The sequence below is a fragment of the Apium graveolens genome, chromosome 10 (assembly GCF_009905375.1).
Source record: "Apium graveolens cultivar Ventura chromosome 10, ASM990537v1, whole genome shotgun sequence".
Lineage (NCBI taxonomy): Eukaryota > Viridiplantae > Streptophyta > Magnoliopsida > Apiales > Apiaceae > Apium > Apium graveolens.
Window position 1 is genome coordinate 205,330,879 of NC_133656.1, and position 15,429 is coordinate 205,346,307.

Here is a 15,429-nt window from a genome sequence, read left to right on the forward strand (position 1 = left end):
TGAAAAGTACAAGATCAAAGGTCAAGATTAACTGACAAAGGAAAGTCACAGATCTACAAGATATGCAAGGATTCACTAAGCCAGAAATGGAAAACTTTAGAGATAACTTAAAGTAGGGTTTAGTACATCTTATTGCATATTGTGTAAACATGTGTTTACTAATCTATAAAGTAAACACTCGTCCTTTGCTTTTAAGAAGTATCAAACAGATATAGTTTTTCTTGTAACTCTCTCAAGGAAGAAGCTGAGTTCTTTACTTACAAAGAACACAGGATTTGTAGCAAAACACTAGATTGATTTTAATACAAAATTAAGCGAGTTTTGAAATATTATTTACACTGTTTTATTTCAATTAACATAATATTACTGCATTTCTAATCTGTTTTGTTCACCAAGTAACAAACATTCAAAAAACTTTCAAAATATCCAAAACACATTCACTTCCCCTGTGTTGTATTCATTACCTAACAAAATTGAATTCAAAACTTTATTTTTAGGCCCGCAAGGGTTGGCTCAGTTGGTTAAAAAGAGGAAAACTAACCTCTTGGTCACAGGTTTGAATCCCACGGGAGGAGAATTTATGATTATGCCTCCTGAGCCAGAGCCTGTCGCTTAAATGCGGTTTACCTTGGTTCACGTGGTTTGCAGGCTATTACGTGAACCCGTAGGGTTTACCCAGTGCGCACCCGAAGGGTAGCGGCTGCGGGTTACCTACGATAAAAAAAACTTTATTTTTAGGATTTTTTTAAAATTAGATTATTATTTTTTATATTTTTTCGGATATATGAAATATTAATTTTAAATATATATTTAAAAAAAATTACCGAAATATAATTCTTGAAAAAAAATTCCTAAAAAACTTCTCGGTGAAAAAATTCCCGAAAAAATTTCCCACGAAATTTTTCATTCTAGAAAATTTTTCCGGGAACTTTTTCTCGGAAAAAAAATTCCCACGAAAAAATTCTCGGGAAAAATATCTCGAGAAGAAGTTCTCAAGAAAAAGTTTTTCGAGAATATATTTTCAAAAAACGTTCTCGAGAAAAAATTATCGGGAAAGAATTTCCCCTGAAAAAATACATGGAAAATATTCTCAAGAAAAAATTATCGGGAAAAAAATTCCGAGTAAAAGATCTAGAGAAAAATTTCTTGAGAAACAATTTTCGGGAAAAAAAATTCCCGAAAAAAATTCACGGAAAAAAAAGTTCCTGAGAAAAATTTCTCTGCAAGAATTTTTTCGCTATAAAGTTATTGGGAAAAAATCCCCGAGAAAAGTTTCTCGGGAAAATTTTTTTGTGAAAAAAAATCTCGGAAATTTATCTGAAAAAAATTCGTAAACAAAAATCTCAGGAAATTTTCATTTGAAATGACATGTATTTTGTTAGTATTTCAAATTGTAATTTTTAAACTTGTTCTTTTAAGTGTGTTGGATTCAAACAAATTCCAAATCCAAAACCTACCAAAAACATGATTTGATCAAATTTAGGATTAGAAATGAAAATCATGTATTCAAACGGGGATAAGGGAATTTATCAAAAATATTCATATTTTTTAACTTATTTATAAAAATACGGTTAAAGTTACACATGTGGGTGTAGAGAAGATTGCTTGAAACTACATATGAGATTGCAAATATTACATTTCATGTTGCATATAAAAGTACAAATGTTATGTATAAGATTGCAACGTATTTTTCAAAAATACTTTTTGCAATCTGGGTATTTTTGCAAAACCCCGATAAATTGTTCGTTGTCATAATATAGGTGTTGTATTACTATATGCACCTTATTTATCGTTTTATTCACATATCGTTTTTTTTATCGTAGGTAACCCGCAGCTGCTAACCTTCGGGTGCGCACCGAATAAATCATGCGGGCTCACGTAATAGCCTGTAAATCACGTGAACCAAGATAAACCGCATTAAAACGACAAGTTCTGACTCAGGAGGCATAATCATAGATTCTCCTCCCGTGGAATTCGAAAAACTCTGGAAACAAAAAATGTGATTTGGAGTTCGCATTTCCCTAAATTAACGACCTGACTTGAAAAAACTTTAGCATCACATTTGATGGTGACAATTAGCAAATCCTCGAAGCAAATTCTCATCTCCAACTGAAAGGCCTCAAGACAACAATCTTACGACTTTTTTCCGGCTTTATCTGCAAATCCTGTGTCAAAATAACCACTTTATTTTAGAAATGAAACAAAGGGGTCGAAAGTCCCAAAAATTTAAAAGTTGGATTGTCGTCGAAAACCTTAAGCTCCACTTTATCGATATTCCTTTGTAATTAGTACTTTTTAATAAAAAAAAACACCTTTCATTTTACATCAATACAACTCTTATTCTCTAAAACTTGCCCCTTCTCTAGCATTAAAGCTTCTCGTTAAAAGTCTTTGAGTTTGGATCAAACTTTGTAAATTTCATGCTAGATAGCTAGATAGTTCCTTTATGTCCTTACTTTTAAGGATCTTGACATCCGCCCGACTACATTTCTGAAAATTTGATCCAATTCAAACTTGTAAATATCTAACACACACAGTTCTCGTGATGTGTGTGCCTGTGTGGATGATCAATAAATTCCAACTAAGCAGTCATCAAAAAGCAACACACTTTTTCGTACAGTTATCGTGATCATTCAGCATAGCACCGAGAATTTTATTCCAATCAGGAAGTTTCACGTTAAATCCCCACACTTCTAGCAAATGCGTGTCATTAAATTCCTACAACTAGCTGAAGCAGTCAAAATTCAGTTCCACTCACATTTGGAGGGAATTATATAAGTTCTACACACAACGGAACTACAGAAATTGGAACAATTATGCCCATTTCAGCGTGTGATACTCATCTAACTGGACTTTTTTTAGCCGGATATTCAGCTTACTTGTTGGTGAGTGCCGTACATGGGATACGACGCACCATATGCTGCAGCAGCATACATTCTTGGATCATGAGCTGGCATTGCATATCCATATCCATCATACAGTTGCCCCCCATAGTATGCACCTGTCCACTGGTTGCCATACTCGGCTCGAAACTACAACACCCAAATTTATCAAGTAAGACAAATAAGCTGGATTTAGGACAGCACATATGACAATAGACGTCTTGGCTTTTAGTTAGCTTCAAATATTTATACCAATAAGTAAAAGTGCTTATGAGAACAGAAAGGACGCAAGGAGGTGCAAGTAAGAACATTAAAAATATGTAAAGGGAGAAGGGGCAGCATCATTATAAGACACCCAGTTCTACTGTTGGTAGCAGATTAACACCCTAAACATTAAAATATGTAAAGGGAGAAGAGCAGCATTAAAAGACACATATTTGTGTCATCGGAACTTGGAATACAGATAAACACAGACTATATATGGCAGTACTCTACTAAAAAAAGAACCTGCTTGTTTGCTGGGTTGCGACCCCAAGAAAGACGAACTGTCTGCTTCCCTATCGCGGTGCCATTTAAATTTTGCAGTGCCTCCTCAGCGTTATTTCTGCCAATATGGGTTTGTTAAACCATAATATTGTTTGAAAGTCATATAGAAAGTACATATATATCAAATAAGAGTTAATTATCAAATTGACCACTATATAATTAGCAAAGTTTCAAATTTACCACCGACAAATTTGGGGTCTCAAATTGGCCACTTTGAAGTAGGTGAGTCTCAAATTGGCCACTTTTCAAGTCGGTCACAAGGTAAAGACATCTCAAATTTATCACCCAAAATTAACATTTTTTATGAAAAATGGCCAATTTGAGACCCCGAATTAATCGGTTGTAAATTTGATATTTCGCTAGTTATATAGTGGAATTTGATACTTAACCCTATCAAATATTTATCATTAAATGTATCAAATGGCTATCACACGGGATACCACTGAATCTATGACATATATAGAACAATTTAATTAGCTATCCAGCAGCACCTCTTAGCAAATTGAACAAAGCCACATCCTTTCCCAACTGGTATTTTTACCGAGACAATCTCTCCGTACTGGGAGAAAGATTGCCTGAGGTCTTCATCACTGACATTTGCATCAAGCCCTCCAACAAATATCTACATATACTTGTTTATTAGATAAGAGAAATAAAGGGGCAGGGTTTACTTATTTATATGTTTTCGCTAAGAAGGCAGAGAACTAACTGTTGTATTGGTAGAATCTCCATCACCTTCTCCATTGGAAACATATCCGCCTAGAAGAGCCATAGTTAGATTATTAAAAATTAAGTTAAACAGTGTTCAAGCATTACTAAAAATGTTTGCATTAAAACGCTATTTGCTATCAGATGAAGATCTGGAACTACACACAACATTTTTAACCATTACTAATTAACTTATTTGTACCCAAAAGGAAAAGCTGGAATAGTACAATCAAGGAGCGTGTGTAACATGCTCTATTATCAGACTAAAACTGAAAAAGAAAAGAAGCTTCGCTTATTTCAAACACTACCATTTTGCACCCCTTAAGAATACAATCAACAAGGCAGAAACACATTAGTTAATTCAAAAGGATAAAGAGAAGTAGTGCACAACCAGCAGTTCGGGGGCGACAAAAAATAACATTTACTTCAAATGAATAGAATATAAGATCACAAGCATAATAACATATCCTATCTTTCATGTAAAGGTTGTAGAATAGATTTTTGCCACCATACTAAACAGTACTTCACCATATCAGGTCTGAACAATTCGAGTGCCGTATACAAAGGACGATATAATTTCAAGGAGTCCGGATTGATACCTTATTCAGATATTATCTGCACCTGATATTAAATTTACTACCCATGCTACCTTTCCACAAGAAGTGTCGGGGTACACTTAAATTTACTCGATAGAAACTGTGCATAGAATATTTTTGTAGCCCAAGAGTAAAACCTCCATAAACTATTTATCAGGACCAAAAACTTTATTAATTTAATCAATATTAATGACGATTCATCTTATTATAGTTGATACCAGTAAAAAAAATTATTTAATCGATGTTTAAATTTATCAAGGTTGTAGTTGCTTTATATACTCGAGAGCTGAAAATTTATGTTCTATAAACAGAGAGAAAGAAACTGAAAAATTCTAATATAATATGCATTCAACACACTTCGCAGAAGGCTTACATGGTATAATATTTCCCTTCAGATAATATCTTTCTAACTGCAATTAGATACAGGATTACTTTAATGCTTACATCTAGGAACGCAAAAACTTTTACAATATATTCAATCAGCAGATTGTAAAACAAAGCAGTATATATATTTAGGCATCTAATAGATAAAATAAAAGTGACACTGAGAGGAGCATCTAGTGATATGATATGCATATGTGCAGTACTTGAGCATTAAGTAAAAAAAGTACCAAAAAAGAGTGAAAACGTCGAAGTAGAGGTAATTTTGAACATGAACGTCGCTGCCATTAGCATATAATTGTGCCATTAGCATATAATTGTACAAGTATATAATAAGTATACAAATACAGGCGATGTGATGTGTAAAAGAATTTATTAACATCAATGCTCTAGTAAAAAATACAAGATGATCCTATTTACATAAAAATACAATTTCTAAGTTAATTTGAGAACAATACTAGGTAATACGATAGATTATATTTAAATATATAAAAATAAAAAAGTAAACAACTAAAAATAAAGCAAACAATACGCAAAATTTATAATGTATAGGAAACATCACCAATTACTCAATATATGCAACACATACAGCTCACAGAGCCTAATAAACAAACATGTCATTTGCTAATTTTCTATAAATTTGTGCCGACAGTGACCACTAAATCTAAACATTGGTTCTTCAATGATCGATTTAGTTTCACTTTGGAAAGCCAAGGAAAAAGTTTTTCAGGAGCCATACTGGTGATCGTCTAGTAAACACTAATATGAACGGAAAAAAAATGTTTTATGACCCTAATTATCCTTTCTGCACGTCAACTGAGGCAGAAAAAAATTACACAGGCCTTTCCTAAATAATGTGTTCTGCAAGGAACCAGAAAAAAGCACACAAACGTTACATTTACTGACATGATAATTATACCTCTAAAATTAGTTAATTTTAAGCTTATAATTAAATAAAGACAGTTCTTCATTTCCCTCGTACTCGGAAATGCCTCAAAAAAATTCATCCTAGCTTAATTTTCTCCCTTGTACATTTTCCCACCCTTCCAAAGGACATGAATTATTGACAGCCTATCAGCAAATAGATACTTTGCAAGTGCGGCTGAATATATAAACTTTCAAGACAGACTGAGCTACTTAAAGTCAGAGAGTTAACAACTTACCTTCCGAAGAATATTGTTGTTGGTAACCAGAAGATTTTCTGGGGGTTGCAGCACCAATCCGCATGGCCCTAGTAGAACAGTATGTACCATTCATTTCAGTCATGGCTTGTGATCTCTCACTATCATCTCCAAATCTTACAAAACCATATCCTTTTGAACGGCCAGTATTGGCATCAATGACAACTTTTGCAGCTTTAACAGATGGGTATTTGCTAGCAAACGTTTCGTGCAACAATGTATCGGTAACATCCGAAGCTAAATCTCCTACAAATATAGAAAGATCAGAACCATTATTTGAGCGCTTGTCACCCATGCTAAATGTAGCCCAGTTCAGACGGAAAGGTTGATTGGCGTTAGGCATAGGAATGCAAGCATAAGTTTGCAAAACCTTTTCAGCAGCAGCATGAGTAAAGAACTCTACAAATCCATAACCCTCTGAGAAGCCATTTTGCTTATTACGAATAACCTTGATAGAGGAAACCTGCATAGGATTAAACAAAAACATATGTCAATTAAAATCTAATATTAGATTCAATTCTTTGAGTACAATCAAGCCACAACCACAGCGCTGCTCAGATGTTTGGTTCACATTTTCTTAAACCAAATAGAAAATTGAAAATGTCAAAACAAACATATCAAACAATCAAACAAATGACAAAACTATGAAAAAAGCACCCCTCCCCTCCTCGTATTTAGATGCAAAGCACTCCATTTATGTCAACAACAATTTGATACGATTTATATAACTGTAATAACAAAACTGAAACTGATAAATTTACAGCCAAAAAGTAAATCTCTAGGTTGAATTAGATAATCAAGCATCTCTATTTAAAAAAAAGATTGAAAATGAGACATTTCGAATTTTAAGAGTCAAAAGGAAGAAAATGTTTTTATGACAAGGGTAAAAAAAAGGAGCAAACATACCATATGCCATGTGATAACAACTTAATGTGCTGGGGCTAAGAAGGATGAGTCTTTGTTTATCTATGGTAATGTACTTGGAAGACATTAAATTGCACTATAAGATTGCAGAATCAATTAAGAGAAAACTTTGAATTATATTAGACCACATAAATTAGGTATATATATAAGGTCAAAGTAGAAGCTCCTAAGTTTCAACTTGATTATGAATTCGATAATTTAATAAAATTCAATAGTGCTTAATTTTGTTATCCTCAACAAATAAAAATATGTCCAACTAGGCAATACGAAATATTGGATGCACAACATGTAATGGGCCAATAATAGAAAAATGCTTCAAGTTCCCATCAACAAACTAACTTATACTTGCTAAATCAATATTCCTACACCATTACAAAGTTTCATTTTTATTACATGCCATCAACTTTAATTTCCTGCAGGAGCGCATTAAACAAGAAGAAGCACGATGCAAGAAGGTAGGCTTGTCAATGACCAGAGGTCCGATCCGGTGCGACTGGCGCCTTAATAGATGGATTTTGATCGTATAAAAATAAAACCGGTCCGATAATAATCTGATCCGATAAGGATCCTATCATACACACCATTATGTTATCATATTCAAATGAGCCAATCATGTGTCTCTGGAAATAATTTTCATAAATAGCGTTTATTCGTAATTAACCAAATTTCTCTACTTTAATTTATGAGATTGACATATATAATTAATTTTATATATTTCTCAAATTATATTATTATATTGTTTATTTCTTTCACGGTTATTTTAAACTCAAAAGTTTTCACCTATTTCCAAATATTGTTAGTTTTCACACCATCTTTGACTATAATATACTCCCTCTGTCCCGTTTATCTTGTCCATCAATCAAAATTCACGTTTTATTCAATCAAGCAAAATAAATTAATAATTACCATAATATAGAACTATGATAACAATATTCTTCTGATTTTTTTTCTTTTTATTCACCTTTTGTTACCATAATTAAGAATGTGGACGATTTTTTTGGGACGTGAAAAAAAGGTAATAGTGGACAATAAAACCGGGACGGAGGGAGTAATTTTTTTAGCTTAGGTTTATTTTATTATTAAATCGTGTTAAATAAATATTATTGATCTAAAAATATTTAAATAGGATCCGGAGGTCCAATCCAATAATCCGAAATTCAAACGGATTGGATATGAATTTTCCGAAAGCGATCTGATCAGAATCCAATTCAACAAATTTTAATGGATAAGGATATAGTTTTAGTCAAATCTATCCAAATCCGAACCGTTGAAAAGCCTACATGAAGGTACAATCCGACCCGTTGCCTACAAGAAGGTAAAAGAACATTTTCCCACTTTATAAATCTTAAATTATAGGTTTTATTACTGTTTTATAGCAAAATTGAAGTTTTGCGTCCATATATTACTCAAAGGGTTGGATCAGTCTTACGGGCTTTTATACCCAAGAGTGATATATCAACATCTATGTTATTGCGATTATTTTATACTTGTGTCAAACACTTGTACACTCTGACACGACACTTACTTCGTGTCAGTTCCTTTGACTAAAATGTGGTCACTTTTGACTAATTCAAAGATTAAATAAGAGTCAAACTTACGATTTGAAATAAATATGTGAAAAAAAGAAAGAAACAAGAATGAGAAGAAAGTAGTAAAGATGCCTAATTGCAAACCTTAAAAAATCATGTTTGATCTAAGTTTTATTGTTACTTATTGTTAATATGTCTTACTTAACATACTTTTTTATTAATTTATTATCGCATGTCTCCGTATTCGTGTCCAAATATACGACATGACCTTGTCCTCAATTATCAGATTTTTTATGTCCGACATTCGGATATATGCTTGACACTCCGTATTCGAGCCGTATTTGAGTACTTAAGCATTCGAGCATGTCAACTCCAGGGTCGGTCCTAAACTTTTCAAGGCCCGGTGTAGATTTTGTTTTTAGGCCCCTACGAGAAATATTAAAATAAATATTAAAACCTTACAAAGGGTTTTAGAATTTAGCCAAGAGCCATGCTAGAAGGCTCATTCCCCGCGTCAAAATTTTATATCTGATATGTTTAATTTTGTTAAAAAGGATAAAAACTAATATCTCCACCGAATATACAAACCTTACAAAGTGTAAACAGATAAAAGTTCCCCGATGTCGCTCCACCTTTCAACTTCATAATTGAAATGACTTGTTCGATCATTTTATGATGCAAAATCTTAAATTATACTGTCAATATATAATTTAACTGCTATATATGTATATATGTGTGTGGAGATGAGATATGCAACAAGATATTAAAGAAAAATGTTTAATAGCCATTAATAGAGATAATAGTTAAAACTTTTTGTAGTTTGTTGTTTGTAAGAGCAGGAAATTAAAATTAAGAGACTTGAATAGTTTACTATAATATAGCCTAAAGCAACCATGCACACAGAAAAAGAGGTCGATCACATTCAATTAACTATTGTGTAATTTAATGAACGTTACGTGGGTTTCAATAAAGTGGGATTTAAACAATACAAGCCTCTATTTTGGGCTTTAAATATTACATGTAATAAATAAGACATCTATTTGTATATATACAATGAACAATAAAAAATTTCGGGCACCCTTGATCCCAGTGGGCCAAGTGTGGATGCTCACCTCTAAACAAAATTTTAACAAGTTTAACATTTTTGGCTTACTGACAAAAGAAAGTGTGATTATATTTCAAGTAAAGTCAATTTAGGGATTGAGCATATTGCTCCTACAAATGTTATTGTGCAATTCTATATGGGAAGTAGCGATTGGACTAAACCAGTGTTGTTAAAGGCGCGATTAATTGCTCTATTAATGGCACTTCGCGCTTATGCGCAAGGTGTGCGATCTAAAGCAATTCTGAAATCGTCAAAAGTAAGCTTAGATAGATGACACTAGAACTATTGAATAAGAGAACCTTCTCGATTAAAGCTTTATTATTGATATTATTATCATTTTAATTATGCTCTTAGTTATTTTTAAGTGTTAATATTATGTTAAGTACCAATTTCTTGTTAAATTTGTGTTTTTTTGGTAAAAAGGCGCGCGATTAATGGCTCTTCGCTATTCGTGCTTCAAATTTGGGTCTTGTATTTTTTATAATCTACGCCTTAAACAACACCGCTACTAACCTTGAACCATAGATCTTAACTCTTAAGTTTTACTTATTCACAATTATGAATTATAAATTTAAAAAAGTTTATAAATTATTACAAATAATCAATCAGTGTAGAGCCCATTTGGGTTAACATAAAAATAGTTACTTATCGTTTAAAGTACAACTAATTATCCTCAAGTAAAAACTGATATTTTCAAGTTTACGTTGGATGAATCTGTTTGAATCTTATTTTATTTAAATTGAATATTTTTAATAAATTTTAACTAAAAATAAAATTTATAATATTTGAACATAAAATAAAATAGTATAAAACACAAATACAAATAACAAATAAACATGAGTTAAAAGGTAACTCAAATATAAAGAGTTTGATGTGAGGAAAAAAATTAATTAAAAAATAGTACCTCAAAAGTACATATTTTGAACTAAAGATGAAAATTTTAAGTGTACATAAACTTGTCACATGTCAACTTAAAGCGAATAATTAGGGTGTAAATTAAAGTTATCCCAAAGAGGCTCATGTGCATTTAATTACATATATATGCATTTCTTTCTGGCCATAAACTCTATGGCTTATCATTGATAGAGTACTTCATGAAATTTGACATTGACTTAATTCCTCTTTCAAAGATGCAAATTGTTTATCTTAATGTACTAAATTAAAGATTTAATTTGAGGAGGAAAATAAATTTTATATTCCATAGTATGTAGACAACTCATTGTAATAAGCACATTTAGACACCAGTTTAGTGTGGGTTAATTAATGCTCCACTACAAACTATGTTAGCCTCTAAACACTGGAAGTCTGGAACTGGCTACACATCACAATTACAATATATGAATCACTAGTTTAAGTTTTGAGACTAAATTAATTACTGCACTTAAACCAATGCTTACATGTATAAATAAATTAAAAATTACTATGTAATGAACAGTAATCATTCTAACAAGCATTAATATACAAGTACTTCGAATTCAAAAACCCACCGTATAATAAAAACATATATAAAAACACGAAAAGGCAGGGTTACCTCTCCGGTGGAGGCAAAGCAGTTGCGGAGATAATCCTCATCCATCCAATTATGAAGGTCACCAACCCAGATGGTTCGATTTTCGCCAGCAGATCCTTGTTGTTGAGTGGGAGACGGGTGATGTTGTTGATGTTGTTGTTGTTGCTGAATATGAGGATGGTAGGGCAAATAGTGAGCTGGGTAATGTGGCGGCGGAATCATATGATGCTGCATTACCATTGCCGCCGCCGGATATTGCATCGCTACCCATTGTGGTGGCGGCGGCGCAACCGTGGTTGCCGCTGTAGCAACCGGCTGTTGTTGAGTCGGTGGATCAGAACTCACGTTGCTGCTATTGTTGGCCTGCATCTTCTTCACTATTCACCCTAATATATGTGTGTAAAGAAAATATAAATATCACTTTTCTTGATAAATTATTCTCTGTATAAATTAACTGCTGAAAATTTATTGATAAATATAGAAGATGTGTGTAGGTGTGAAAGATGAAGCAGGGTTATGAAGGTAGGGTGTGGGGGCTAAAGATTTATGTGAAAGGATATATGACAGCCTTTCATAGAAAGCCCTCGGTGGTCATGATTTCAGGTATGTATTCTCAGCCGTTAGATCTATGTGTTTTCTTTTATATAAGCTAATATCAACCGTTGGATTGAATGGGTTATTTTATTCTTTTTCTGTCTTGATGAAAATGGAATCAATTTGTAGTAGTTGTGTCTAATTATTTATGGCATAGATTTTAGGTTTTGGTGTGGGGGTGTATACATAAATAGTACCCTCCTATGTGTATTTAGATAGGTATATATGGACTGGATTGATTAACGTTTGTACTTGGTACGTTTTTCTGACATTAAAGGAGATGTGATACATGTGGAAGTTAGCATAGATTGTATTTCAAACAAGGGTTAATTTTTCTGGGAGTTCAGTAGTTTAACTACTTTAGGTAACAAATCAAGATTTTAGCATGTACATGAATGCCACAGCCTATTTATGTCTAAACAACAAAGTAACAATTGAATGACAATCAAACTATATTTGGTTCCTTTCCTGCAATTTTTTCCTTTTGTAAGTGATAATTTTTCTACAAAGTGTTCCTCCCAAGTGGGAAGTCAGAGAAACAATGTTTCGCTCGTTTTCAGTATATCCGATCTTTTCTTCACTTTTAAAAACTCGACAACATAAATATTATTTTTTTTATTTGCTCCGGACTTCAATTCTTTTTTATTATTTTCTCCGGACTTCACTTCTTTTTTTTCAACTTAAAAAATATAAGGCAGATACAATGATGCAATACACAAGTTTATCTTTTCTCCCTCGGTTCAACTCTTCATATATTTCCTACCGAATGTAACCAGTCCAGTGTTATGCTTTCAGTCTCGTCACAAGGGATATCAGTACAGATATCAGATAACTACTGATAATTCAGATGTACTCCTCAATTTTCATATCCATATCTGCACATGAATAGCCAAGAGAAACAAAAAACTGATTGAATTCGATGGAAATTTAAATAGTGAAAGCTTCCAGAGTCACCTAATGTTGCAGTTCCAGCATCCATGCCCTGTAATTCACTGTTCTCCGTCACTTCGTCAGTGATGCTCTTTAAAGCTAAAAAAATTTCAGTAGGAGCTAGACAGCTATGTACATGCCGAGACTACAGTCTATAGTCTTCTTTTAGATAGCTCTCAAAAGATGTCCCGTTGAGTGCTTTCTGGACATTTTCCCAGTTTGATATATGTTGAGATAAAGGGCCACTGTGTATCTTAACCTGACGGCTCGTGAGGTCTCTGTATGGTACTTTTAGAAACTCTAGAACATCTACAAGTTTCTGCACACACAAGCCATTTTCACGGTGGTGAGAATTAAGTTGTAGATATGAAAATATCCGTGTTCAGTGGTTAACTACTTACAGTGCGGTTGCTAACAATATCTTCATAATATAGAACAATATGCCTGGTACTCTTGAACAATTCTAAACCACGTCTAGCTGTTCCTTGTACCTCCATTAGGTTGGTCACAAGGTCTGTAGTGTTAATTTTAGGCTTATATTGTGCTAGTATCTGAGCCTGCAAGTAACCAAAACATTGTGTCTTTACTTACAATGAGAAGGTGAGTTGTGTAGAGGAGTACTGAGATTAGATTTGAGTGACAACCTCTTTTGGTGAATGGACGTGAGACTTGTGAGTTCCGTTTAATGATTTGACATTTTTGTCATATGCGTTTGCATGCATTGAGATCATTCTGCGAAGAAGATTCCTTCGGAAGAGAAATATTACAGAGACCCCTCTTCTGTTGAAGTACTCTACAATCTCTTTATGGTTTGTCATTGCTCCCTGTAGATTGTTGAAAGAATTTCAAATACTAAAAAGAAAAAAGCCAAAAGCTAAAATGTTGCTTCTCCATCTGCACAATGTTGTTCTTCACTGACTTATCTAATACAGTAATTTTATAATTATCGTGCTGATCAAGCTTCTTATTTATCTAAATGTAGTTAAGTGTTTCGGTCATCATCTGCAAGGATTCCTCTTATAACTCAATATTTGGAAATATATTTGATGCTTTGATTGCTTTCTTTGCAGATCAGATTTGGTTACTACCACTTGATATATTGACAGGCCATCCAGAACTCCAGAGATTCTCTGTTATTAGTAAGATGTTAGATGTTTTTAAGCTAAACAGGAATTTTTAAGTGGCTCAACTTATATACTGAGTTTGATTGATGAAATTTATGAGCAGAAGCTAAAATCTGTATTAATACTATAGTGTTTATCATTATTAAGTATAATACCTTTCTCTCCAAAAAAACAAAGAAATTAGTCAACAAGATCATTTTTTTGCACAGGTAGTAAATGAGTACCAGAAAATCATAGTCACATGAATCAATTGATACAGCAAGCATGCATAAATACTCACTTGATTAAGCATCCATTTCAAGCCAACTGCTGCAGAGCATTCGTTCTTGGATGCACTAGAAAACCAATCAAGGTTATAAACTTGATCCAATACCTGTACAACTGTAGAAGCATTACTCCTCCGATCTTTGGCACCGAAAACTTCTCCATTGGAGCTTATATTAATATGACTGTTTAGCAATGTCTCAAACCATCCACTCCCTGATCTCTGCATGGATAAGATAACAAAGAACCGTACAGGATTGCAGGCACATTCCTTCCTAAACAATGCATGAAAACAATCCTTTTAAAAAAACCCAAATAGTATCCTGTTAGACAAAAGAGTCACATCTGTTACCTTGTAAAACTTTTGGGTTTAGGGAAATGCAAATAAGGAAGTTCCTTCTCTTGGTATACAGATGTGTTACAAGGCTGATCATAAATAACTCGAATGTTTAATAGTTTGGATGCTGAGGAAAATCGTGTTTGCTTGATACAAATGGAGAACATATATAATCCACAAAACACAATAAAAAGTACCACCGTCGATCTCAATAGCACTGGAGATTTCTTAGGTGCCTTTACAGCCAATATGTCCTGTTATTATGTCAACCAATATAAATACCTTTTTAAAGTAATAGCTAAACTCAATCGGAATATCGAGTGACTAGTAACATGCATAGCAGAAAATTTAGTGTAAGAGATAAGAGGATAGAGAACCTGTGAATTCGATCTTGAAGTCTCCATGAAAAATCACAGGGTCAAAAAAGGAATCAAGAAAAAGTAGACAGTAGGTATGATGATGTTGCTGATATATGATTGAGAAAAATCTGGCTGTATACCTGGTCATGATTGAAACATTCAAATTTCGTTCACCCCATCAATTTTCTTTGTCCATGTAATGATCTAAAATATTACAAAACATTAGAAAATGTAGGCAAGCATAAGAAAAACTGAGACCCGGTTAAGAAAGCAGAATGTCCTCAGTCAAGGGGAAAAAACTGGATATATCTTGAGAAAATCTTAAAACATATACTTCATATATACGTTAATTTGTATACAGAACGTAAGAGTATAGGTTTGGGGGGTATGTGAAGGGGCTAGTTCTTAGTACTAGCGTGAGAAGCTATGTTTCTAGATTTTTTAGGTCGGCAAGAATGT

General features: G+C 33.2%; 2 protein-coding genes across 2 annotated transcripts; both read right to left on the reverse strand.

The window, feature by feature from the left end:
• Positions 1-2,595: 2,595 nt before the first annotated feature.
• LOC141692520 (polyadenylate-binding protein RBP47C'-like) lies at positions 2,596-11,929 on the reverse strand. The gene is made up of 6 exons (XM_074497387.1): positions 11,384-11,929; positions 6,277-6,757; positions 4,138-4,187; positions 3,920-4,050; positions 3,390-3,486; positions 2,596-3,032 (listed from the first exon to the last, which is right to left on the reverse strand). The coding sequence occupies exons 1-6, from the start codon at positions 11,729-11,731 to the stop codon at positions 2,871-2,873; spliced, it is 1,269 nt and encodes a 422-aa protein (XP_074353488.1). The 5' UTR covers positions 11,732-11,929; the 3' UTR covers positions 2,596-2,870.
• A 492-nt stretch (positions 11,930-12,421) lies between these two features.
• On the reverse strand, positions 12,422-15,429 carry LOC141693078 (uncharacterized). The gene is made up of 6 exons (XM_074498084.1): positions 14,989-15,429; positions 14,627-14,865; positions 14,291-14,549; positions 13,531-13,710; positions 13,288-13,443; positions 12,422-13,205 (listed from the first exon to the last, which is right to left on the reverse strand). Exons 1-6 carry the CDS (start codon positions 15,013-15,015, stop codon positions 13,032-13,034), a joined length of 1,035 nt encoding a protein of 344 aa, XP_074354185.1. The 5' UTR covers positions 15,016-15,429; the 3' UTR covers positions 12,422-13,031.